Raw genomic sequence first — 27,902 nt, 5'->3', positions numbered from 1 at the left:
CATCCATACATAACAGAACATCGATGGCAACATCCCATACATAACAGAACATCGATGGCAACATCCATACATAACAGAACATTGATGGCAACATCCATACATAACAGAACATTGATGGCAGCATCCCATACATAACAGAACATTGATGGCAAGGCATCCCACATACATAACAGAACATTGATGGCAACATCCATACATAACAAGAACATTGATGGCAACATCCCATACATAACAGAACGGATTGATGGCAACATCCCATACATAACAGAACATTGATGGCAACATCCCAGTACATAACAGAACATTGATGCCAACATCCATACATAACAGAACATTGATGGCAACATCCATACATAACAAGAACATTGATGGTAACATCCCATACATAACAGAACATTGATGGCAAGCATCATATATAACTCAGAACATTGATGGCAACATCCCATACATAACAGAACATTGATGGCAACATCCCATACATAACAGAACATTGATGGCAACATCCAATACATAACAGAACATTGATGGCAACATCCCATACATAACAGAACATTGATGGCAACATCCCATACATAACAGAACATCGATGGCAACATCCCATACATAACAGAACATCGATGGCAACATCCCATACATAACAGAACATTGATGGCAACATCCCATACATAACAGAACATTGATGGCAACATCCCATACATAACAGAACATTGATGGCAACATCCCATACATAACAGAACATTGATGGCAACATCCCATACATAACAGAACATTGATGGCAACATCCATACACTAACAGAACATTGATGGCAACATCCCATACATAACAGAACATTGATGGCAACATCCCATACATAACAGAACATTGATGGCAACATCCCATACATAACTCAGAACATTGATGGCAACATCCCATACATAACAGAACATTAATGTCAACATCCCACACATAACAGAACAGACAACATGTTGTAACATCCCATACATAACAGAACATTGATGGCAACATCCCAACATAACACATTGATGGCAACATCCCACATAACAGAACATTGATGGCAACATCCATAACATATAAAGAACATTGAATCGCACTACAGAACTGAGGCAACATCCCATACATAACTTCAGAACATTGATGGCAAGAACATTATGGCAACATCCCACATAACATGTGGCAACATCCCATACACAGAACATTGATGGCAACATCCCTACATAACAGAACATTGATGGCAGCATCCCATACATAACAGAACATTGATGGCCACCATCATAACAGAACATTGATGGCAATCCCTTACATACAGAACATGATGCACATCCATACATAACAGAACGTTGATGGTCAGCAATCCACACATAACAGAACATTGATGGCAACATCCCATACATAACAGAACATTGATGGCAACATCCCATACATAACAGAACATTAATGTCAACATCCCACACATAACAGAACATTGATGGCAACATCCCATACATAACAGAACATTGATGGCAACATCCCATACATAACAGAACATTGATACCAACATCCCATACATAACAGAACATTGATGGCAACATCCCATACATAACAGAACATTGATGGTAACATCCCATACATAACAGAACATTGATGGCAACATCCCATACATAACTCAGAACATTGATGGCAACATCCCATACATAACAGAACATTGATGGCAACATCCCATACATAACAGAACATTAATGTCAACATCCCATACATAACAGAACATTGATGGCAACATCCCATACATAACAGAACATTGATGTCAACATCCCACACATAACAGAACATTAATGTCAACATCCCACACATAACAGCACATTGATGGCAATATCCCATACATAACAGAACATTGATGGCAACATCCTCAATTGTATCTGGCGGAAACGAGGCACACAAACCTAGTTACAATCTACATGGGCCATTAACAACTACTAACAACTACTAACAACTACTAACAACTACTAACAACTACTAACAACTACTAACAACAACATAAGGGACCCCAACTCTAATTCAGTCGCCGGTGCTAATCATAAAAATAGACATTTAATGTTTCCTGGCGACCGAAGGTAATTTAGTCTCCTGACCCTCTGCCAACTGCTGGTGAGGGCAGCTGGTGAGGGTAGCTGGTGAGGGTAGCTGGTGAGGGTAGCTGGTGAGGGTAGCTGGTGAGGGTAGCTGGTGAGGGTAGCTGGTGAGGGTAGCTGGTGAGGGTAGCTGGTGAGGGTAGCTGGTGAGGGCGGCTGGTGGGGGAAGCTAGTGGGAGAGAGGGATGTGTGTTGGAACGTAAACATGGAGTGGGATTAAGGGAATCCCACTCCAACCTTTAAGGCCCACAGACCTTTTCAGGTACCTCCTTCACCCCCTTCTCTCTCTCTCTCTCTCTCTCTCTCTCTCTCTCTCTCTCTCTCTCTCTCTCTCTCTCTCTCTCTCTCTCTCTCTCTCTCTCTCTCTCTCTCTCTCTCTCTCTCTCTCCTTCTTGGTATATATATTTTCCTTAGCTCAGGAATACTGCATCAAATATATTACAGTGCCTTTAGGAACTTTACTGTCCATCGGTGTATTAATAACAGCGACACTATCTATCAGTATATTAACAACAACGTCATGATCTATCAGCAAATTAACAAAATCATCATCTATCAGCAGTGTACAAAAACATCATAATCTATCATCACAGCCACAAGCAACAACTCTATCTATTGTCGCATTAACAAACATCACTATCTATCACCAGAGCAACAAGGAATATCACTATCTATCAAACATCACTATCATTACAGTAATACATAACATCACTATTTATCATCACAGAAACAAACATGTCTATCTATTAACAGAGTTACAAACATCACTAACAACAGAGAGACAAACAACATCACTAACAACAGAGAGACAAACAACATCACTAACAACAGAGAGACAAACAACATCACTAACAACAGAGAGACAAACAACATCACTAACAACAGAGAGACAAACAACATCACTAACAACAGAGAGACAAACAACATCACTAACAACAGAGAGACAAACAACATCACTAACAACAGAGAGACAAACAACATCACTAAAAACAGAGAGACAAACAACATCACTAACAACAGAGAGACAAACAAAATCACTAACAACAGAGAGACAAACAACATCACTAAAAACAGAGAGACAAACAACATCACTAACAACAGAGAGACAAACAAAATCACTAACAACAGAGAGACAAACAACATCACTAACAACAGAGAGACAAACAACATCACTAAAAACAGAGAGACAAACAACATCACTAACAACAGAGAGACAAACAACATCACTAAAAACAGAGAGACAAACAACATCACTAACAACAGAGAGACAAACAAAATCACTAACAACAGAGAGACAAACAACATCACTAACAACAGAGAGACAAACAACATCACTAACAACAGAGAGACAAACAACATCACTAACAACAGACAGACAAACAACATCACTAACAACAGAGAGACAAACAACATCACTAACAACAGAGAGACAAACAACATCACTTACAACAGAGAGACAAACAACATCACTAACAACAGAGAGACAAACAACATCACTAACAACAGAGAGACAAACAACATCACTAACAACAGAGAGACAAACATCACTAACAACAGAGAGACAAACATCACTAACAACAGAGAGACAAACATCACTAACAACAGAGAGACAAACAACATCACTAACAACAGAGAGACAAACAACATCACTAACAACAGAGAGACAAACATCACTAACAACAGAGAGACAAACAACATCACTAACAACAGAGAGACAAACAACATCACTAACAACAGAGAGACAAACAACATCACTAACAACAGAGAGACAAACAACATCACTAAAAACAGAGAGACAAACAACATCACTAACAACAGAGAGACAAACAACATCACTAACAACAGAGAGACAAACAACATCACTAACAACAGAGAGACAAACAACATCACTAACAACAGAGAGACAAACAACATCACTAACAACAGAGAGACAAACAAAATCACTAACAACAGAGAGACAAACAACATCACTAACAACAGAGAGACAAACAACATCACTAACAACAGAGAGACAAACAACATCACTAACAACAGAAAGACAAACAACATCACTAACAACAGAGAGACAAACAACATCACTAACAACAGAGAGACAAACAACATCACTTACAACAGAGAGACAAACAACATCACTAACAAAGCAGAGACAAACAACATCACTAACAACAGAGAGACAAACAACATCACTAACAACAGAGAGACAAACAACATCACTAACAACAGAGAGACAAACAACATCACTAACAACAGAGAGACAAACATCACTAACAACAGAGAGACAAACAACATCACTAACAACAGAGAGACAAACAACATCACTAACAACAGAGAGACAAACAACATCACTAACAACAGAGAGACAAACAACATCACTAACAACAGAGAGACAAACAACATCACTAACAACAGAGAGACAAACAACATCACTAACAACAGAGAGACAAACAACATCACTATCTATCAAAAGGGTATCAAAACACATCACTATCTATCACTACAGTGACAAACATCACTATCTATCAGCACAGTGACAAACAACATCACTATCTATCAGCACAGTGACAAACAACATTACTATCTATCAGCACAGTGACAAACAACATTACTATCTATCAGCACAGTGACAAACAACATCATTATCTATCAGCACAGTGACAAACAACATCACTATCTATCAGCACAGTGACAAACAACATCGTTATCTATCAGCACAGTGACAAACAACATTACTATCTATCAGCACAGTGACAAACAACATCACTATCTATCAGCACAGTGACAAACAACATCACTATCTATCAGCACAGTGACAAACAACATTACTATCTATCAGCACAGTGACAAACAACATCACTATCTATCAGCACAGTGACAAACAACATCACTATCTATCAGCACAGTGACAAACAACATCACTATCTATCAGCACAGTGACAAACAACATTACTATCTATCAGCACAGTGACAAACAACATCACTATCTATCAGCACAGTGACAAACAACATTACTATCTATCAGCACAGTGACAAACAACATCACTATCTATCAGCACAGTGACAAACAACATCACTATCTATCAGCACAGTGACAAACAACATCACTATCTATTAGCACAGTGACAAACACCTCACTATCTATCAGCAAAGTGACAAACAACATCACTATCTATCAGCACAGTGACAAACAACATCACTATCTATTAGCACAGTGACAAACACCTCACTATCTATCAGCAAAGTGACAAACAACATCATTATCTATCAAAAGATCATCAAAGCACCTCACCATCTATCAGCACAGTGACAAACAACATCATTATCTATCAAAAGATCATCAAAGCACCTCACCATCTATCAGCACAGTGTCAAACAACATCATTATCTATCAAAAGAGCATCAAAACACCTCACCATCTATCAGCACAGTGTCAAACAACATCATTATCTATCAAAAGAGCATCAAAACACCTCACTATCTATCAGCACAGTGACAAACATAAAATAATAAAGAATATGGAAAGCTTCCAGGAAGTCATTAAAAGTCACGATATATCTTGCTTCCAGAGCAACTATATTTACCAGCATATTCACATGGTAATATATCTATTGGCAAAAAATTATTCAAAAACATGCGTGAGGTACTAACATTATCAGCTGTTTTTTTTTTGTTTTTTTACGAAATATTTCGAAAATTAAGCAAATTTGATCATATCCCAAATTTTTATCAAATTCTTCATTACCTCGAAAATATTGAGATTTAATATTTTTCGTCAACATTAAAATTGAAGGACAGGTATGTCATATATATATTTTTTTAGTAAAGGCTTAGTGTCCAATATATATTTTTTCTATTTATATATTTTTATTATTTTGATTACGGTTATGTATTTGTTTTTTAGTTAATTGTAATTATATTGACGACAGTAAATTACACAGTGTTTTTGTTCAGAGTTTTTGTAAATTTTTTGTTGTTTTTTTAGCGTAAAAAAAGATGGGAGGGGGGGTAGGACAGGTGGAAAAAAAAAAAATATATATATATATATATATATATTATTTTTTTTTTTTATTATCACACTGGCCGATTCCCACCAAGGCAGGGTGGCCCGAAAAAGAAAAAACTTTCACCATCATTCACTCCATCACTGTCTTGCCAGAAGGGTGCTTTACACTACAGTTTTTAAACTGCAACATTAACACCCCTCCTTCGGAGTGCAGGCACTGTACTTCCCATCTCCAGGACTCAAGTCCGGCCTGCCGGTTTCCTGAATCCCTTCATAAATGTTACTTTGCTCACACTCCAACAGCACGTCAAGTATTAAAAACCATTTGTCTCCATTCACTCCTATCAAACACGCTCATGCATGCCTGCTGGAAGTCCAAGCCCCTCGCACACAAAACCTCCTTTACCCCCTCCCTCCAACCTTTCCTAGGCCGACCCCTACCCCGCCTTCCTTCCACTACAGACTGATACACTCTTGAAGTCATTCTGTTTCGCTCCATTCTCTCTACATGTCCGAACCACCTCAACAACCCTTCCTCAGCCCTCTGGACAACAGTTTTGGTAATCCCGCACCTCCTCCTAACTTCCAAACTACGAATTCTCTGCATTATATTCACACCACACATTGCCCTCAGACATGACATCTCCACTGCCTCCAGCCTTCTCCTCGCTGCAACATTCATCACCCACGCTTCACACCCATATAAGAGCGTTGGTAAAACTATACTCTCATACATTCCCCTCTTTGCCTCCAAGGACAAAGTTCTTTGTCTCCACAGACTCCTAAGTGCACCACTCACTCTTTTTCCCTCATCAATTCTATGATTCACCTCATCTTTCATAGACCCATCCGCTGACACGTCCACTCCCAAATATCTGAATACGTTCACCTCCTCCTTACTCTCTCCCTCCAATCTGATATTCAATCTTTCATCACCTAATCTTTTTGTTATCCTCATAACCTTACTCTTTCCTGTATTCACCTTTAATTTTCTTCTTTTGCACACCCTACCAAATTCATCCACCAATCTCTGCAACTTCTCTTCAGAATCTCCCAAGAGCACAGTGTCATCAGCAAAGAGCAGCTGTGACAACTCCCACTTTGTGTGTGATTCTTTATCTTTTAACTCCACGCCTCTTGCCAAGACCCTCGCATTTACTTCTCTTACAACCCCATCTATAAATATATTAAACAACCACGGTGACATCACACATCCTTGTCTAAGGCCTACTTTTACTGGGAAAAAATTTCCCTCTTTCCTACATACTCTAGCTTGAGCCTCACTATCCTCGTAAAAACTCTTCACTGCTTTCAGTAACCTACCTCCTACACCATACACTTGCAACATCTGCCACATTGCCCCCCTATCCACCCTGTCATACGCCTTTTCCAAATCCATAAATGCCACAAAGACCTCTTTAGCCTTATCTAAATACTGTTCACTTATATGTTTCACTGTAAACACCTGGTCCACACACCCCCTACCTTTCCTAAAGCCTCCTTGTTCATCTGCTATCCTATTCTCCGTCTTACTCTTAATTCTTTCAATTATAACTCTACCATACACTTTACCAGGTACACTCAACAGACTTATCCCCCTATAATTTTTGCACTCTCTTTTATCCCCTTTGCCTTTATACAAAGGAACTATGCATGCTCTCTGCCAATCCCTAGGTACCTTACCCTCTTCCATACATTTATTAAATAATTGCACCAACCACTCCAAAACTATATCCCCACCTGCTTTTAACATTTCTATCTTTATCCCATCATTCCCGGCTGCCTTACCCCCTTTCATTTTACCTACTGCCTCACGAACTTCCCCCACACTCACAACTGGCTCTTCCTCACTCCTACAAGATGTTATTCCTCCTTGCCCTATACACGAAATCACAGCTTCCCTATCTTCATCAACATTTAACAATTCCTCAAAATATTCCCTCCATCTTCCCAATACCTCTAACTCTCCATTTAATAACTCTCCTCTCCTATTTTTAACTGACAAATCCATTTGTTCTCTAGGCTTTCTTAACTTGTTAATCTCACTCCAAAACTTTTTCTTATTTTCAACAAAATTTGTTGATAACATCTCACCCACTCTCTCATTTGCTCTCTTTTTACATTGCTTCACCACTCTCTTAACCTCTCTCTTTTTCTCCATATACACGTACTCTTCCCTCCTTGCATCACTTCTACTTTGTAAAAACTTCTCATATGCTAACTTTTTCTCCCTTACTACTCTCTTTACATCATCATTCCACCAATCAGCTTCAGGGAGTCCCAAAAGTCTAGAAAATATGGAGAACTTGCCCATCATTATATGTTTGTTCCCATAGGCTCAGAGACCCTTGGCTCATGGGGAAAGAGTGCATCTAAATTCCTTAAGGAGCTGGGAAAAAGACTCATCAGGGTAACTAGGGATCCCAGGGCAGCTAGTTTTCTGTTCCAGCGGCTCAGTGCGGCTGTTCAAAGGGGTAATGCCTGCTGTATTTTGGGCACACGCCCCAGCTCTGAGAAGCTGGATGAGATTTTCACCTTATAATCGGTGATACACACGTAACAACATGTACCGTATATGCCACCTTTATATCAATAATGTATCTCTTAAATCTTCTGTACCATATTATGTAATAAAATATTCCTATTAGTAAAATATATATATATATATATATATATATATATATATATATATATATATATATATATATATATATATATATATATATACATGTATATATAAACATTATCTCTACCTCCACGGCAGGACTTGAACCTGCAAACTCTGCATCAGAGTACACAGTACTTTATCCACGAAGCCAGATCCCAGATAGGTATGAGTACCTAGCCAATGAGGTGATAAGGTGTTCGAACACTTGTATAAGGTGTTTGAACACTTGTATAAGGTGTTTGAACTTCTATAAGGCGTTCGAACAATTGTATAAGGTGTTCGAAATTGTATAAGGCGTTTGAGCACTTTAATAAGGTGTTCGAACACTTGGATAAAGCGCTCACGTTCCTCTTTCAAGAACTCTGGGCTACAGATCTTTGGCGCTCAAAGAATGCTCTTGAAAACGACATATCACTCAATTCTCTTCCTTCTCCCTGGGTTTCCTCGCCTTTTTAAAGCTTCAGGTAAATAGTCACTGCGATATATTTGTTCGCCTGTCTTTATTAAAGCCCATGGTAAGGTTCATATGAGATTACGTGAGTCTAGGCTGCTAGTGTTGACAAACAACACTGTGTTGACAGCCACACGTCCAGGAGTATGATAACAGACTATCATACATGGAATGTCATCCATAGACTATCATCCACAGACTATTACCCAGAGAATGTCATTCACAGACTATCATCCAGAGAGTGTCATTCACAGGCTACCGCCCGCAGACTATCATCCATATAGCGTAGTCCCACAATGCTGCTGGCATGATGTGCTCTATGTCTGTCTGTCTGTCTCTGTCTCTCTCTGTCTGTCTGTCTCTCTCTCTCTCTCTCTCTCTCTCTCTCTCTCTCTCTCTCTCTCTCTCTCTCTCTCCCAGAACCAAATGCTGTGACGACGCTGCATCTGTCACACACACACACACACACACACACACACACACACACACACACACACACACACACACACATCAGAAACGAATATGCACAGATAAGAAGGGAGGCCCAAAGACAATATGAAAATGACATAGCAGCGAAAGCCAAATCTGACCCGAAACTGTTGTACAGCCACATCAGGAGGAAAACAACAGTCAAGGACCAGGTAATCAGGCTAAGGAAGGAAGGAGGAGAGACAACAAGAAATGACCGTGAAGTATGTGAAGAACTCAACAAGAGATTCAAAGAAGTGTTCACAGAGGAGACAGAAGGGGCTCCAGAAAGACGGAGAGGTGGGGCAGACCACCAAGTGCTGGACACAGTGCACACAACCGAGGAAGAAGTGAAGAGGCTTCTGAGTGAGCTAGATACCTCAAAGGCAATGGGGCCAGATAACATCTCCCCATGGGTATTGAGAGAGGGAGCAGAGGCGCTATGTGTACCCCTAACAACAATATTCAATACATCTATCGAAACAGGGAGATTGCCTGAGGCATGGAAGACAGCAAATGTAGTCCCAATCTTTAAAAAAAGAGACAGACATGAAGCATTAAACTACAGACCAGTGTCACTGACATGTATAGTATGCAAAATCATGGAGAAGATTATCAGGAGAAGAGTGGTGGAACACCTAGAAAGGAATGATCTCATCAACAGCAGCCAACATGGTTTCAGGGACGGGAAATCCTGTGTCACAAACCTACTGGAGTTCTATGACATGGTGACAGCAGTAAGACAAGAGAGAGAGGGGTGGGTGGATTGCATTTTCTTGGACTGCAAGAAGGCGTTTGACACAGTTCCACACAAGAGATTGGTGCAAAAACTGGAGGACCAAGCAGGGATAACAGGGAAGGCACTACAATGGATCAGGGAATACTTGTCAGGAAGACAGCAGCGAGTCATGGTACGTGGCGAGGTGTCAGAGTGGGCACCTGTGACCAGCGGGGTCCCGCAGGGGTCAGTCCTAGGACCAGTGCTGTTTCTGGTATTTGTGAACGACATGACGGAAGGAATAGACTCTGAGGTGTCCCTGTTTGCAGATGACGTGAAGTTGATGAGAAGAATTCACTCGATCGAAGACCAGGCAGAACTACAAAGGGATCTGGACAGGCTGCAGACCTGGTCCAGCAATTGGCTCCTGGAGTTCAATCCCACCAAGTGCAAAGTCATGAAGATTGGGGAAGGGCAAAGAAGGCCGCAGACGGAGTACAGTCTAGGGGGTCAGAGACTACAAACCTCACTCAAGGAAAAAGATCTTGGGGTGAGTATAACACCAGGCACATCTCCTGAAGCGCACATCAACCAAATAACTGCTGCAGCATATGGGCGCCTAGCAAACCTCAGAACAGCATTCCGACATCTTAATAAGGAATCATTCAGGACCCTGTACACCGTGTATGTTAGGCCCATATTGGAGTATGCGGCACCAGTTTGGAACCCACACCTAGCCAAGCACGTGAAGAAACTAGAGAAAGTGCAAAGGTTTGCAACAAGACTAGTCCCAGAGCTAAGAGGTATGTCCTACGAGGAGAGGCTAAGGGAAATCAACCTGACGACACTGGAGGACAGGAGAGATAGGGGGGACATGATAACGACATACAAAATACTGAGAGGAATTGACAAGGTGGACAAAGACAGGATGTTCCAGAGATTGGACACAGTAACAAGGGGACACAGTTGGAAGCTGAAGACACAGATGAATCACAGGGATGTTAGGAAGTATTTCTTCAGCCACAGAGTAGTCAGTAAGTGGAATAGTTTGGGAAGCGATGTAGTGGAGGCAGGATCCATACATAGCTTTAAGCAGTGGTATGATAAAGCTCACGGCTCAGGGAGAGTGACCTAGTAGCGATCAGTGAAGAGGCGGGGCCAGGAGCTCGGACTCGACCCCCGCAACCTCAACTAGGTGAGTACAACTAGGTGAGTACATACACACATTTAATGTTTCCACACAAGGAAAAAATATACTTCACTTATGAATGTTATCTTTAGAGAGAGATAGAAAGAAAGAAAGAAAGAAAACAAGACTTTCCCTCGATATTATACCAAGCATATTCTCTTACATCTGCGAGTATACAAATATCTTTCTTCTGGTATAATACGAGGAATATATACCAGAGACTGTGGGATTTAAAAGAGAGTTATACACAGAACTGTCAGGGCAAATTAGTTTAGTCTCTCCTGTGACCCAGACTTTTCCCGGCTTGCTGGTCCACCTGGCTTGCTGGTCCACCTGGCTTGCTGGTCCACCTACCTTGCTGGTCCACCTGGCTCGACGGTTCACCTTGCTTGCCGGCCCACCCGGTCTACCGGTACACCTGGCTTGTCGGTCCACTCTTAAACAATCGAATATCAAAATACATGTGGTTTAGTGAGTTTGAAGCCTATAGATTACACGATGGTCGTTAAGAATGCATGTAGCTCATACACCGCCTGTCGCGAGCACTTTAAGTATATATATATATATATATATATATATATATATATATATATATATATATATATATATATATATATATATATATATATATATATATATATATATATATATATATATATATATATATATATATATATATATATATATATATATATATATATATATATATATATATATATATATATATATATATATATATATATATATATATATATATATATATATATATATATATATATATATATATATATATATATATATATATATATATCCTGGTGTATATACACAGAGATACACACACCTCCCAGTGTATATACACAGAAATACGCACTTTTATTAGATGCATGCAAAATGAGAGAGAGATATACTCCGCGGTGTATATATATATATATATATATATATATATATATATATATATATATATATATATATATATATATATATATATATATATATATATACCATATATATATATATATATATATATATATATATATATATATATATATATATATATATATATATATATATATATATATATACACCGAAAAACGTATATGTCTCTCTCCGTCTAGAAATCTGTCACAGATGTATCACAGCCGCCCACGCACACAGTGAAGACGCAGGACCTGGAGCTATGAATCGACACCTGCAACCACATATAGGTGAGTACACACACACACACACACACACACGAGTCAAGGATTCCAATTTGTGAGCAGTTAACAAATGAAGGGAGAGGCTTCGGTGTTTCCACCTATTATACACGTCCCTTGTTCTGTCAGTGCTACGAATATTGATGTATATATATGCATGTGTGTGTGTGTGCGTGTGTGGGTGTGTGTGTGTGTATGTGGGTGTGTGTGTGTGTGTGTGTGCGTGTGTGGGTGTGTGTGTGTGTATGTGGGTGTGAGTCCTGCCTGTAGCCAGGATTTACTCTCACCAGTTAATGATTCACTGACATCCTGCGCAGTATGGTGCTTGACGGACGTAGTCATCCACACTTATTATAGCAATTTTTCTGATATCTTTTGGTGGCAGGATGAATATTCATGTATTCAGGTCAGTTAGAGTAGGTAAGGTTTGCCAAGAAATAGAACAAGTGTTTCCTGACGCGGGTCATATGATGACCTCGCAGCTGGAGCTTTTGGTCATCTGACCGAGATCTTCTGTTGGCTCACCGTTTTTTTTTTCATTATTCCTTTGATGCTATTGCTTATCACTTCGTCTGTGTTACATGTTCTCCCATATATCTTGGTCCATTACGTTGTCATGGTAATGTGTATATTTGCAGCTAGGCTCTCAGGCATCTTCCATGTATATGTCTCCTAGAATCTTCTCTTCGCCCCAGAGAGAACATTCTCTTGTTCTTTGAGACGTTCTCACTAGTTTAAATGTTTGGTTTACTTTATGTTGGCAGTAAATGATCTCTCAACATTTACTACCATTGATATCTCTCCTCCCTTCAATGTAGTTGTCAACATAGAGTAATTCTCTAGACGTGAGAACACGATATTCCAACAACGTCACTACTGACGTCATTTCTCTTGTTGTGAAAGCTCTGATAATCCACCTTGTTATATTCTCAAGTCTTTTATGTGTCTCTTTCGTTCTATGAGATGGTCCTCTTGTGTTTGGCGTCTAAGGTTCCTTGTGTGTTCCTTATCCTATACGCTTGTTCTGTGTTCTGTATCCAGCACTCTATGTGTGTTCCTTATCCTATAAGCATGTCCTGTGTTCTGTATCCAGTACTCTATGTGTGTTCCTTATCCTACAAGCATGTCCTGTGTTCTGTATCCAGTACTCTATGTGTGTTCCTTATCCTATAAGCATGTCCTGTGTTCTGTATCCAGTGTTGGTATTGAATTCTGTATAAAGTTGGACAATAATTTGTCACTGTTGGACACCGTATTATCTTCCCAAACCCACTTGTAAAATTTGTTGATATCTGCTCGTAATTCTTCCGTCTGTTTTTCCTATGGTACTTTCGTGTTTATTTTAGCATCGTCCACAAATCACGATACGAAGCTGAGGTCGTTGTTTATGTCGCCCTCTGCTATGAGGGTGAGAAAACATTGAAGCTGTTGTGGGCTACCGAAATTTTTACTTCGTTTACGTTGTGTTTTGCTGTGTATACTACTGTGTACACACACACACACACACACACACACACACACACACACAAGGGCCCTGGTCACACAGATGGCTAGACAGATGGTTAACTGATGTTGATCCTTATGGAAGGTTTATGCATGACCAGCAGTGCTTTCCTTTACTGCCTGAGTGAGAGAGAGAGAGAGAGAGAGAGAGAGAGAGAGAGAGAGAGAGAGAGAGAGAGAGAGAGAGAGAGAGAGAGAGAGAGAGAGAGAAAATTATTCAAGATTTTATGTTATGTTTTCTCTACACCCTCATCATTCACTCCTTCGTAGAGAAGGGAAAGCTTGACATCTTGCTATCTTTCTCTGGTCTATTTAAATACTAATAATAATAATAAAATAATAATAATAATAATAATAATAATAATAATAATAATAATAATAATAATAATAATAATAATAATAATAATAATAATAATAATAATAATAATAATAACAATAATAATAATAAAAAAACATTCTGCTAGACAGACAAGAATATATACACTAAGTGGTGTATATCTCTGGGTATATATACACTAAGAATTTACCCAGAGTTCTGTTTAAGGTATTAAAGTATTCTTGACTGGTGGTGAACAGGTGACACGCAGCCTCAATGACCTTCTTGCAGCAGATAGCTTTTAAACCCCCACTAACCAACTATTCTATCATGTTCTGCTAGACAGGCAAACAACTTCGAGACAGGTAGGAACAACTGCAAGACAGGCAAACAACTACGAGACAGGTAGGAGCAACTGCAAGACAGGCAAACAACTACGAGACAGGTAGGAACAACTGCAAGACAGGCAAACAACTACGAGACAGGTAGGAGCAACTGCAAGACAGGCAAACAACTACGAGACAGGTAGGAGCAACTGCAAGACAGGCAAACAGCTGCTAGACATTATAACAACAGGCAAGTTGATTTTGCAAGAGTGTTGTGTTAGGAGTTGTGTGTGTAAGAGAAGAAATTTACCCAGGAAACAGCTGCTCTTACGATTTACACAACAAAATTAAAATGATCCGAGATTCACTCTTTGGCAATACGAGGGAGACAGGAAATTATTTTTCACCCTCTAGGGAGGGAAGAATTGCTGTTGGGAGAGCGTGAGAGAGAGAGAGAGAGAGAGAGAGAGAGAGAGAGAGAGAGAGAGAGAGAGAGAGAGAGAGAGAGAGAGAGAGAGAGAGAGAATGTGAGAGAGGTAGAACAAAGCAGTGTTGCGTAAATAGGATAGCAGAAATAGGATAGCCGATGAGAAGGGCTGTCTATTTCTTTCTCAACTGGGGCTATCAACTATTATATAGATGGTCGAGACAAACATAATAAAGAAGAATATAGCTCTGCCATCCCCCCTCAATCATGGTTAAAAAAACAGTTATAGAATTTATAAAATAGCAAGCAGTAGACGGAAGGTATTGTGTATACACTGCCTCTACTGCTTAGTACTACTACTACTACTGCTGTTGCTACTACTACTACTACTACTACTACTACTATTACTACTGCTACTGCTACTACTACAGCTATTCTACTAATACACTACTACTACTTCTAGATACTTTTTAAACGTCTAAGCCACCTCAACAATCTTTCCTAAGCCCTCTGAACATTATTTAAGTAACTCCACACCTCTTAATCTTCAGGCTCCAAATTCTTTGCATAAAATTCACATCTCTCACGAACGTGACACCTTCACTGCAAACACCAGGATACCGGTGGCCACTGTATGGAGACAACATTAACTAGCAAAATCTTACATTCGCAAAATGTTGGTCATCTAACTGGTCCTTTAAAGACTGGATTGGTTCAACGTCCACAGCTTCCGTGGGAAGACGTCTCCATGTCTCTTGATGCTCTGACAGTCGGTCAGGGATGCTGCACATCTCCCCAATTTCGTGTAGTCTGTAAACCTCACAGTTATCGATGTTAATCCACCAGTTAAAGATCATTTACGTATGTTAAATAGTAAGACTAGGCGCAGAACTGATACTTAAAGGACCCCACTCATCACGTTTCACCACTTAGATACTCCTCCATTTAAAAATACTCGCTATTTTGTGCCAGTGAACCAGTCACTAAGCCAGTTCTGGACACTGTTGCTAATGCAGAGTGCCTTTAGTTTACTACGTAATTTCCGATGTGGTGACTGGTCAAATGTATTCTGGAAATTAAGATTCACTGCATCCCAGGGAAACTCTCTTGTCTCAATTTTTTTTGTAAATGCTCCTGGATAGCTTCAGTAAATTTGTTACACTGGAGCATTTATTGAGAAAACAAATGCTGATTTTGAATTCAAATGTTTCTGTCTTCAAGGGAGAATGCAACGTATATCACTAAACCACAGAACGGGTGGGATATGAACCCATAGCTAGTGAGTGGTAAAACTTCAGGCCAGTGCGTAAACCACTGGCCAGTTGACAACAGTAAGATTCATCCAACTAGGTATATTTATATACCATAGGGAGGTTAGAATGGGCCACCACTGTGACCACAAATGCAAGTTTATACAGATGAATCTCCCGCCAGCGTGACTGTGACGAACTCTAGCTCAGGGCCCCTCAAAACTGTCATCATTACGACTCACTAGCCATGGGTTCTAACCCAACCCGTACTGTGGCTTCTTGGTAATCATCTTGTTACGTACATCCAGTAGTTTACACCTGAGATCATAGAGGAGGGTAATTGAGAGGGCATGATCTATCTGCCTTTTTCTTTATTTTTTGTGTCACGTTTGCTAGTTTACTAGTTTGCTAGTTTGCTAATTTGCTAGTTTTTTAGTTTGCCAGTTAGTTAGTTTGCTTGCTTGTTAGTTTGCTTTCGTGTTAGTTTGCTACTTTTGCTAGTTTGTTAGTTTTGCTAGCTTGTTAGTTTTTCTAGTTTATTAGTTTGCTGCTTTGTTAGTTTGCTAGTTTATTAGTTTGCTTGTTTGTTAGTTTACTAGTTTATTAGTTTGTTTGCTAGTTTACTAGTTTCTTAGTTGATTAGTTTTCTAGTTTGTTAGTTTGCTAGTTCGTTAGTTTATTAGGTTGCTAGTTTGTTAGTTTGCAGTTTGCTAGTCTCCTAGTTTCCAGTCAGCTGGTGCTTTGCCTTCCTCGACTGATGTATCGACTCTCAAGTGTGTAATCTAGGCTACTTCAGCACTTATGACTGAGATACTTGTGGAACAATTGGTAACTTTATTGTGGGAGTACGTCGCGAGCCAGTGGCTTCCTCAGTCTAATACAGAAAAGAATGGTTGAAGATCAGAAGTGAGTTTGAGGTGATCAGTCTCTCAGTGTTTCAGCATAATACTGTTTCTTCTCCTGTCCCCCTAGTATAACACTGTGTCTTTCTACCATCCCAGTACCCTAGTATAACACTGTGTCTTCCTACCATCCCAGTACCCCAGTATAACACTGTGTCTTCCTACCATCCCAGTACCCTAGTATAACACTGTGTCTTCCTACCATCCCAGTACCCCAGTATAACACTGTGTCTTCCTACCATCCCAGTACCCTAGTATAACACTGTGTCTTCCTACCATCCCAGTACCCCAGTATAACACTGTGTCTTCCTACCATCCCAGTACCCCAGTATAACACTGTGTCTTCCTACCATCCCAGTACCCCAGTATAACACTGTGTCTTCCTACCATCCCAGTACCCTAGTATAACACTGTGTCTTCCTACCATCCCAGTACCCTAGTATAACACTGTGTCTTCCTACCATCCCAGTACCCCAGTATAACACTGTGTCTTCCTACCATCCCAGTACCCCAGTATAACACTGTGTCTTCCTACCATCCCAGCACCCTAGTATAACACTGTGTCTTCCTACCATCCCAGTACCCCAGTATAACACTGTGTCTTCCTACCATCCCAGTACCCCAGTATAACACTGTGTCTTCCTACCATCCCAGTACCCTAGTATAACACTGTGTCTTCCTAACATCCCAGTACCCTAGTATAACACTGTGTCTTCCTACCATCCCAGTACCCCAGTATAACACTGTGTCTTCCTACCATCCCAGTACCCTAGTATAACACTGTGTCGTCCTACCATCCCAGTACCCTAGTATAACACTGTGTCTTCCTACCATCCCAGTACCCTAGTATAACACTGTGTCTTCCTACCATCCCAGTACCCTAGTATAACACTGTGTCTTCCTACCATCCCAGTACCCTTGTATAACACTGTGTCTTCCTACCATCCCAGTACCCCAGTATAACACTGTGTCTTCCTACCATCCCAGTACCCTAGTATAACACTGTGTCTTCCTACCATCCCAGTACCCTAGTATAACACTGTGTCTTCCTACCATCCCAGTACCCTAGTATAACACTGTGTCTTCCTACCATCCCAGTACCCCAGTATAACACTGTGTCTTCCTACCATCCCAGTACCCTAGTATAACACTGTGTCTTCCTACCATCCCAGTACCCTAGTATAACACTGTGTCTTCCTACCATCCCAGTACCCCAGTATAACACTGTGTCTTCCTACCATCCCAGTACCCTAGTATAACACTGTGTCTTCCTACCATCCCAGTACCCTAGTATAACACTGTGTCTTCCTACCATCCCAGTACCCTAGTATAACACTGTGTCTTCCTACCATCCCAGTACCCTAGTATAACACTGTGTATTCCTACCATCCCAGTACCCTAGTATAACACTGTGTCTTCCTACCATCCCAGTACCCTAGTATAACACTGTGTCTTCCTACCATCCCAGTACCCTAGTATAACACTGTGTCTTCCTACCATCCCAGTACCCCAGTATAACACTGTGTCTTCCTACCATCCCAGTACCCTAGTATAACACTGTGTCTTCCTACCATCCCAGTACCCTAGTATAACACTGTGTATTCCTACCATCCCAGTACCCTAGTATAACACTGTGTCTTCCTACCATCCCAGTACCCTAGTATAACACTGTGTCTTCCTACCATCCCAGTACCCTAGTATAACACTGTGTCTTCCTACCATCCCAGTACCCCAGTATAACACTGTGTCTTCCTACCATCCCAGTACCCTAGTATAACACTGTGTCTTCCTACCATCCCAGTACCCTAGTATAACACTGTGTCTTCCTACCATCCCAGTACCCTAGTATAACACTGTGTCTTCCTACCATCCCAGTACCCCAGTATAACACTGTCTTCCTACCATCCCAGTACCCTAGTATAACACTGTGTCTTCCTACCATCCCAGTACCCCAGTATAACACTGTCTTCCTACCATCCCAGTACCCTAGTATAACACTGTGTCTTCCTACCATCCCAGTACCCCAGTATAACACTGTCTCTCTCCCTACCATCCCAGTACCCTAGTATAACACTGTGTCTTCCTACCATCCCAGTACCCCAGTATAACACTGTCTCTCTCCCTACCATCCCAGTACCCTAGTATAACACTGTCCCCAGTACGACAGTGCAACACTGTGTCACCAGTACGACAGTGCAACACTGTGTCACCAGTACCACAGTATAGCAGCATCTCTCTCTCCCCAGTATAATGTTGTATCTCCCCCTCCCCCCCAGTTCTGTCGTACCCCAGCAAGAACCCCCGCAGCATCCTGTCTACCAGGACTCAGTACTCCATTACCAAGATGCTGCTTCTAATATCTACCGTTTTCATCATTCTTAATCTGCCCAGGTGAGCTAATCTACTTCTGTCGGAGGAAGTTGTGGTAGCATTGTGTCGTGTCGTGTCACCTGTCGTTGCCTGCCATAAGTAATGTGTCCTGTTGGTCAATGTCATGTGTCACTCTGCTTTTTGTGTCACTTTGTGTTTGTTTCTTTTGTTTAATGTGATTTTTGGTGTCATGTGTCTTTTGTTTACTGTGTCGCTTTGTGTCATGTTGTCTTTTGTTTTTGTGTTGTTTTGTGACATGTCTCTTTTGTTTTTTGTGTCATGTGTCTTTTGTTTTTGTGTCATGTGTCTTTTGTGTCATGTGTCTTTTGTTTTTGTGTCATGTGTCTTTTGTGTCATGTGTCTTTTGTTTTTGTGTCATGTGTCTTTTGTGTCATGTGTCTTTTGTTTTTTGTGTCATGTGTCTTTTGTGTCGTGTGTCTTTTGTGTCATGTGTCTTTTGTTTTTGTGTCATGTGTCTTTTGTTTTTTGTGTCATGTGTCTTTTGTGTCGTGTGTCTTTTGTGTCATGTGTCTTTTGTTTTTGTGTCATGTGTCTTTTGTTTTTGTGTCATGTGTCTTTTGTGTCATGTGTCTTTTGTTTTTGTGTCATGTGTCTTTTGTGTCATGTGTCTTTTGTTTTTGTGTCATGTGTCTTTTGTGTCATGTGTCTTTTGTTTTTGTGTCATGTGTCTTTTGTTTATTGTGTTTTTTGTGTTGTTTGTGTCGTTGTTTGTCATGTGTCATTATGTGTCTTAAAGCATTACTATTGTATCACCCTGGACTCTACCCCCATTATTTAATCATGGCTTGATCCGAGGAAGGTGAGCTCCGACTCCTTGGATCAACATCCCCCTTCACCAGCGTCAAGATGTGTAAGTGTAACGAATGTTGGTATGAGAGAAAGGTGGAGCGAGCCTCCAGCAGGTGACCTGTACCAGGTGACCTGCAGCAGGCGCAGGTGATAATCTTGGTGGTGACCTGCAGCAGTTGCAGGTAATAATCTTGACGGTGAACTGCAGAAGTTGTAGGTAATAATCTTGACGGTGACCTGCAGCAGGTGACTTGAGGCAGTTGCAAGTAATAGTCTTGATGGTGACCTGCAGCAGGTGACCTGCAGAAATTGCAAGTAATAGTCTTGATGGTGACCTGCAGCAGTTGCAGATAATAGTCTTCATGGTGACTTGCAGCAGGTGACCTGCAGCAGTTGCAGATAATAGTCTTCATGGTGACTTGCAGCAGGTGACCTGCAGCAGACGCAGGTAATAGTCTTGATGGATCGATATCAATAAGTATGATCTTCGTCGACACGATCATTCGCTAGACAACATCAGTCTAGGCCTAGACAGGTTTTTCCCGAGTCTGTCAGAATTTACTCAACTAACATCTGGGACTTCTACCGTATCATTCTGAGTCTTGTATCAAGCTCTTCCCTGTTGTGTTAGAAGAAACACTTACGTACACTCCAGAACATTCATTAGAGTGAACGTATCGTCACTAGTGACTTTTTCATTGGGAAAGAAGCCACTCATTTCTTCTTACTTACTTTTGACCACGAACGAGTGGTATTGATCAATAACAACACAGCACTAGCCAAGGACTCGAACCCATGCTGCTTTGGCATGGGTTCGAGTCCTTGGCTAGTGCAGTGTTGCTATTGATTCTTCTAATAAATATGGATAAATTAGACACATGTGCAACTCTTGGATATCTTTATTAATGAGTTGCACATGTGTCTAATTTATCAACGTGTCGGTTCTGTGAACCATTCATTTAATAAATGTACTGAACCGTATGTCTCTTCCCACATCTTGTAGGTATCACCGATCCATTCTTCAGTGGTCTCTAGATTATTTACGAGGGTTTGCTTATTCGACAAGATTAGATCAAAGAAACAGTTTTAGCAAGGAGTCCTTAACCACTTCCAGCAAGTCACTCAACTCCAGATTACCAGTCAAGAAATTTCAGTGAATCTGACTAAAGTTAAAATCCCTTATTACTGTTATTGCGTTGTTGTGTCTAGAAACCCTAACAGTTTCGTCCCAGAGAAGTCTCTCTCTCTCTCTCTCTCTCTCTCTCTCTCTCTCTCTCTCTCTCTGTCTATCTATCCATCTATCTATCTATCTATCTATCTATCTATCTATCTATCTATCTATCTATCTATCTGTTGGTTTCTAAGCTTAGAAGTCGGTATATTACACCTAAAATTAGTTTTTCTTTTCTAACTTGGAATTCTACCCAAACGAATTTTACGTCTAATCAACTGGTTTTTATTCAGTAATTTAAGCAACATTTTTTTGCAACATTTCATATTTTCTCGTACATAAAGGCTGCTGTACTCCTCTTCCTGTTGTTTCTGTCAACATGGAACAACTTAAACCCTTGACTGTGATACTCAGCAATCATGTCTGGTCTCTTCAAATTAAATCAAGTTCCCAGCACTTTCCCAGCACGTGTAACCAGACGTAATTCGCTCATCTTATTTCTGTCACCTATTATTTGTGGAAAATTTTTTTAAGGCTATTTGTCGTCTGTTCCTTTTCCGTTTTTATCTTCTCCTTTTCATAATTTCTCCTAAAATTTACATTATCACACTATTGATAATTTAAACAACTCAGATCGCTGATTTTACAATCTTTTTGTCTCTCACAAAACCCTTACCACAAACTATTTATAGTTTAAAGCCTTAATAGCTTCCTTCACTGCTCTAGCCAGTGCCTCCACACCTGCCCTAGATAAGTGAACCCAGTCCACTGCCCTAGCCAGTGTCTCCACACCTGCCCTAGATAAGTGACACCTGCCCTAGAAAAGTGAACCCAGTCCACTGCTCTAGCCAGTGCCTCCACACCTGCCCTAGATAAGTGAACCCAGTCCACTGCTCTAGCCAGTGCCTCCACACTTGCCCTAGAAAAGTGAACCCAGTCCACTGCCCTAGCCAGTGCCTCCACACCTGCCCTAGAAAAGTGAACCCAGTCCACTGCTCTAGCCAGTGCCTCCACACCTGCCCTAGATAAGTGAACCCAGTCCACTGCTCTAGCCAGTGCCTCCACACCTGCCCTAGATAAGTGAACCCAGTCCCTGGCATACATGTCACCTCTGCTATAGAAAAGGTCCCATTTGTCTATAAGTGGTACTTCCTTGCAGTGTTAGTCCAGCCAGCAATTAACATCAATTGCCCTGGACAACCTATAATTTCCAACTCCCCTCCTTGGTAAACTGTCACATATTACGGGGCACCCTTTCTGTCTCCCTAATTACCTCTATTCATGACATATACCTGCTAATACCTGTGATGGTGACCTGCAGCAGGTGTATGTGACCTGCAGCAGGTGTTTCCAGTAGATTTCTTTCTCAGTCCATTGTATTAATATTATATTATGCCAAAATAATGTTGTTATATAAAAATTGTATTAAATATTATAGTAATATTAATATCAATATTATATTAACATTATGTTGATATTAATATTATATTATATTCCATTAATATTATGTTAATTTTATTATTATTGTGGTATTTATGGATTTGGAAAAGGCGTATGACAGGGTGGATAGGGGGGCAATGTGGCAGATGTTGCAAGTGTATGGTGTAGGAGGTAGGTTACTGAAAGCAGTGAAGAGTTTTTACGAGGATAGTGAGGCTCAAGTTAGAGTATGTAGGAAAGAGGGAAATTATTTCCCAGTAAAAGTAGGCCTTAGACAAGGATGTGTGATGTCACCGTGGTTGTTTAATATATTTATAGATGGGGTTGTAAGAGAAGTAAATGCGAGGGTCTTGGCAAGAGGCGTGGAGTTAAAAGATAAAGAATCACACATAAAGTGGGAGTTGTCACAGTTGCTCTTTGCTGATGACACTGTGCTCTTGGGAGATTCTGAAGAGAAGTTGCAGAGATTGGTGGATGAATTTGGTAGGGTGTGCAAAAGAAGAAAATTGAAAGTGAATACAGGAAAGAGTAAGGTAATGAGGATAACAAGAAGATTAGGTGATGAAAGATTGGATATCAGATTGGAGGGAGAGAGTATGGAGGAGGTGAATGTATTCGGATATTTGGGAGTGGACGTGTCAGCGGATGGGTCTATGAAAGATGAGGTGAATCATAGAATTGATGAGGGGAAAAGGGTGAGTGGTGCACTTAGGAGTCTGTGGAGACAAAGAACTTTGTCCTTGGAGGCAAAGAGGGGAATGTATGAGAGTATAGTTTTACCAACGCTCTTATATGGGTGTGAAGCATGGGTGATGAATGTTGCAGCTAGGAGAAGGCTGGAGGCAGTGGAGATGTCATGTCTGAGGGCAATGTGTGGTGTGAATATAATGCAGAGAATTCATAGTTTGGAAGTTAGGAGGAGGTGCGGGATTACCAAAACTGTTGTCCAGAGGGCTGAGGAAGGGTTGTTGAGGTGGTTCGGACATGTAGAGAGAATGGAGCGAAACAGAGTGACTTCAAGAGTGTATCAGTCTGTAGTGGAAGGAAGGCGGGGTAGGGGTCGGCCTAGGAAAGGTTGGAGGGAGGGGGTAAAGGAGGTTTTGTGTGCGAGGGGCTTGGGCTTCCAGGAGGCATGCGTGAGCGTGTTTGATAGGAGTGAATGGAGACAAATGGTTTTTAATACTTGACGTGCTGTTGGAGTGTGAGCAAAGTAACATTTATGAAGGGGTTCAGGGAAACCGGCAGGCCGGACTTGAGTCCTGGAGATGGGAAGTACAGTGCCTGCACTCTGAAGGAGGGGTGTTAATGTTGCAGTTTAAAAACTGTAGTGTAAAGCACCCTTCTGGCAAGACAGTGATGGAGTGAATGATGGTGAAAGTTTTTCTTTTTCGGGCCACCCTGTCTTGGTGGGAATCGGCCAGTGTGATAATAATAATAATAATAATAATAATAATAATAATAATAATAATAATAATAATAATAATAATAATAATAATAATAATAATAATAATAATATTATTATTATTATTATTATTATTATTATTATTATTATTATTATTATTATTTTAAACTCGTATGGGTCATATAGGTAATATTTCCGTGTGTTCGACTTTCTTTTGATGGTTGACTTGACGTTATTTGAACGGAGGTTCGAGTCCCAGCTGAGTTTGAGACACTTGTAACTCTGCCATCTAACCAACTTAGCTGCTGCATGTATATGTAAATTTATTTATCTATCTATCTATCTATCTATCTATCTATCTATCTATCTATCTATCTATCTATCTATCTATCTATCTATCTATCTATGCTTGCTGTAGGTGTTTTGAATGTTTTGTGTTCACAGTATTAGTTCTCGAAGTGGGGGTCGCGAACCCCAGGATTTTTCTCAGTTAAAGGAGAGTCAAATTACTGTTTTTTTTATATGTATAGATCTATGAATCTGAAGTTAAAAAAAAAAAGGTTTTTCTTTGTGTATTAATGTCTCTGTCCACTTGTGACCTGTCTTGACCTGACCTGTGTCTCTCCTGCAGCCACGTGATCCGGGTTCACGCCTTCATCAGCAGCCTGTGGGGGGAGGATCACGACAGCGATGAGGTGACCATGTGGAACCTGCAGCAGCTATTCATGCAGCTGCAGTACACCCACTTCAGCATCAACTTTGTCTTCTATTCCACCTGCGGCGCCACGTTCAGGAAGTGCCTCTTTCAGCTCCTCCCCATGAGAGTCAGGACCTGCTGCTGCTCCGGCAGGAGCACCAACTCGCAGAGGTACCAGTGATGTGGGAGTCAGAAAGGTGCACCGCCTTTGGATAGGTTTTTTTTTTGGTGAGGTCCCAAGGACCTCCTAGCCGAGGTTCAAACGACTTTTATCTAGCATAGGTCCTAGTGAAAAGGGACCTACTGACAGAGGTGACAGTGTAAACACCCTCCTGAATGGAACCGGTTAGCAGAGGTTCTCATGAATAGGACCTACTAGCAAAGGTCCCCTTGAATAGGATCTGCTATCAAAGGTCCCCAAGAAGAAAAAAAAGGATCTGCTGGCAGAAATCCCTGTAAATAGGACCTCCATGCAGAGACTTTGCTAAGGTCCCAAAATATTAAAACTTCCTAGCAGAGGTCCCAGTTAATAAGACCTAACGGTAAAGGTAGGGGAGATACCCCTTTTAGAAGCAGCAGTCAGTGGTATCCCTGGAAATAAATGTATCAGTATCCGAGATCCCAGACTGAGGTACCAGTAAACGCACATACCGCTTACCGGAAAAAAAGGTACTAGTGAATAGTACTCTTAGCGGAAGTACTAGTAGACCGAGCCCCTGGCAGAGAGTGCTAGTACCTGGTACTCTTAACATAAAATTACGTGATACCTGAATCAGGGATAATAGGGTATGCTACTCTACTGTAAAGGCAACAGAAGATAGCACCCGTTAACGGACGTACGAGTGACTGGACTCTCTAGTTGAGCTGCTGTTTTGGGAAGGATCCAGTGGCTGGAGTACTAGGAAGAAAAGCACTGTAAGATTCCACCAGCAGGGAATCGAATACTAATCGAATCTCGTACTGGCGATGATCCAATTGAACTGATCTCTGTAAGGGAAGGTTGGGGAGATGTGCTACCTTTAGCATCAAGAACTGGGAGACCAGTGGGAGTATACCTGGGTAGATGTGCTACTAGATGGACTCTGGTATCAGCAGATGATGGTAGACAAACACCAGCTGAAAGGACACACAACAAAAAGAGGTGCTTACGGCTGTTGTAGATCCTGACTGAGTGAGGAGTATTGGATGTGAAGGAATCCAAAGTAATTTTTTATTCACACAAAAGACACCAAGAGAGAGCGAGAGGAAATGTTATAACACCGATAAAGGGAGTATTAAAGAAACTTTAAAGACGCCGATAAAGGGAGTGTTAGAAGAACTTTAAGGACACCATTAAAGGGAGTGTGAGAGGAACTTTATAGACGCCAGTAAAGAGAGAGTGTGAGAGGAATTTTAAGAGCTATATTAAAGGAAGCGAGAGAGGAACGTCAAGGTCCCATAATTACAGGTATGAGTTCCGCTCCTTCTAATCGTGGGACACCAGGAGTGTTCTCGCTATGTGTTACACACGAAGCGGAAGTTTGAGCCGCGCGTCTTACGACGCTGTGGTCTGGCAAGGCAGCGGCGGTCATGTGACCCTCAGTTCAAGTAGGTCATCATGGCACCAAAATCCGCTTCATACCTCTACTGAAAAGTAAAATACCACTAGTACCACCACCACTACCACCACCATCACTACCACAACAACAACAACAACAACAACAACCACCACCACCACTATCACTACCACAACAACAGCAGCAGCAGCCACAACCACCACCAACAATGGCCCCTCGATACAATACTATAAAAAACTGAATCAGTGACTTATCTTTTCGAAGGCACTCTGTACACACTGATACTAACACTAGTGCCAACACTGGCACCACAACTAGTGCCATCACTGGTGCCAACATTGGTGCCAACACTGGTGTCATCACTGGTGCCAACACTGGCGCCAACACTACGTCCAGAAACTCAAAAACACATTTTAACATAAGTGAACGCATCTTCCTAAAGACGTGTCCGAAATACTCTGCAACTATGTGTTATGTCTTCCCGAGGTCATGGCTGGTGTCTTTGCTTGTTGCTGGTCATCCTGTTCTAGACACATGTCTAGTTTTATCCCAGACGACACGTCACAAGCCTCCATATCAAAGACATTTACTCATGTCCAGATTTTAAGTCATTCTGTTACATGTCATTCTTATTCTTATTGTCTCATTTATATATATATATATATATATATATATATATATATATATATATATATATATATATATATATATATATATATATATATATACATATATATATATATATATATATATATATATATATATATATATATATATATATATATATATATATATATATATATATATATATATATATATATATATATATATATAAGTTATTGTGATAAGTTTTGTAATGATTTTGTATGTACTCTCTCTCTCTCTCTCTCTCTCTCTCTCTCTCTCTCTCTCTCTCTCTCTCTCTCTCTCTCTCTG

General features: G+C 40.7%; 1 protein-coding gene across 1 annotated transcript in view; it reads left to right on the top strand.

Annotated features, from left to right (window-relative positions):
* The window catches only part of LOC128695692 (thyrotropin-releasing hormone receptor-like), a 97,147-nt gene extending 69,540 nt beyond the window's left edge, over positions 1 to 27,607 (top strand). Inside the window, exons 7-8 of the mRNA XM_070093232.1 lie at positions 19,797 to 19,911; positions 25,345 to 27,607. Coding sequence (XP_069949333.1) covers positions 19,797 to 19,911; positions 25,345 to 25,591 — 362 coding nt within the window. The 3' untranslated portion in view covers positions 25,592 to 27,607. The remainder of the gene's footprint in view (positions 1 to 19,796; positions 19,912 to 25,344) is intronic.
* Positions 27,608 to 27,902: the final 295 nt, after the last annotated feature.

The sequence above is a fragment of the Cherax quadricarinatus genome, chromosome 42 (genome assembly GCF_038502225.1).
Source record: "Cherax quadricarinatus isolate ZL_2023a chromosome 42, ASM3850222v1, whole genome shotgun sequence".
Taxonomy (NCBI): Eukaryota; Metazoa; Arthropoda; class Malacostraca; order Decapoda; family Parastacidae; genus Cherax; species Cherax quadricarinatus.
The sequence above is the reverse complement of the archived record's forward strand: the minus strand, read 5'-3'. Positions and strand labels throughout refer to the sequence as shown.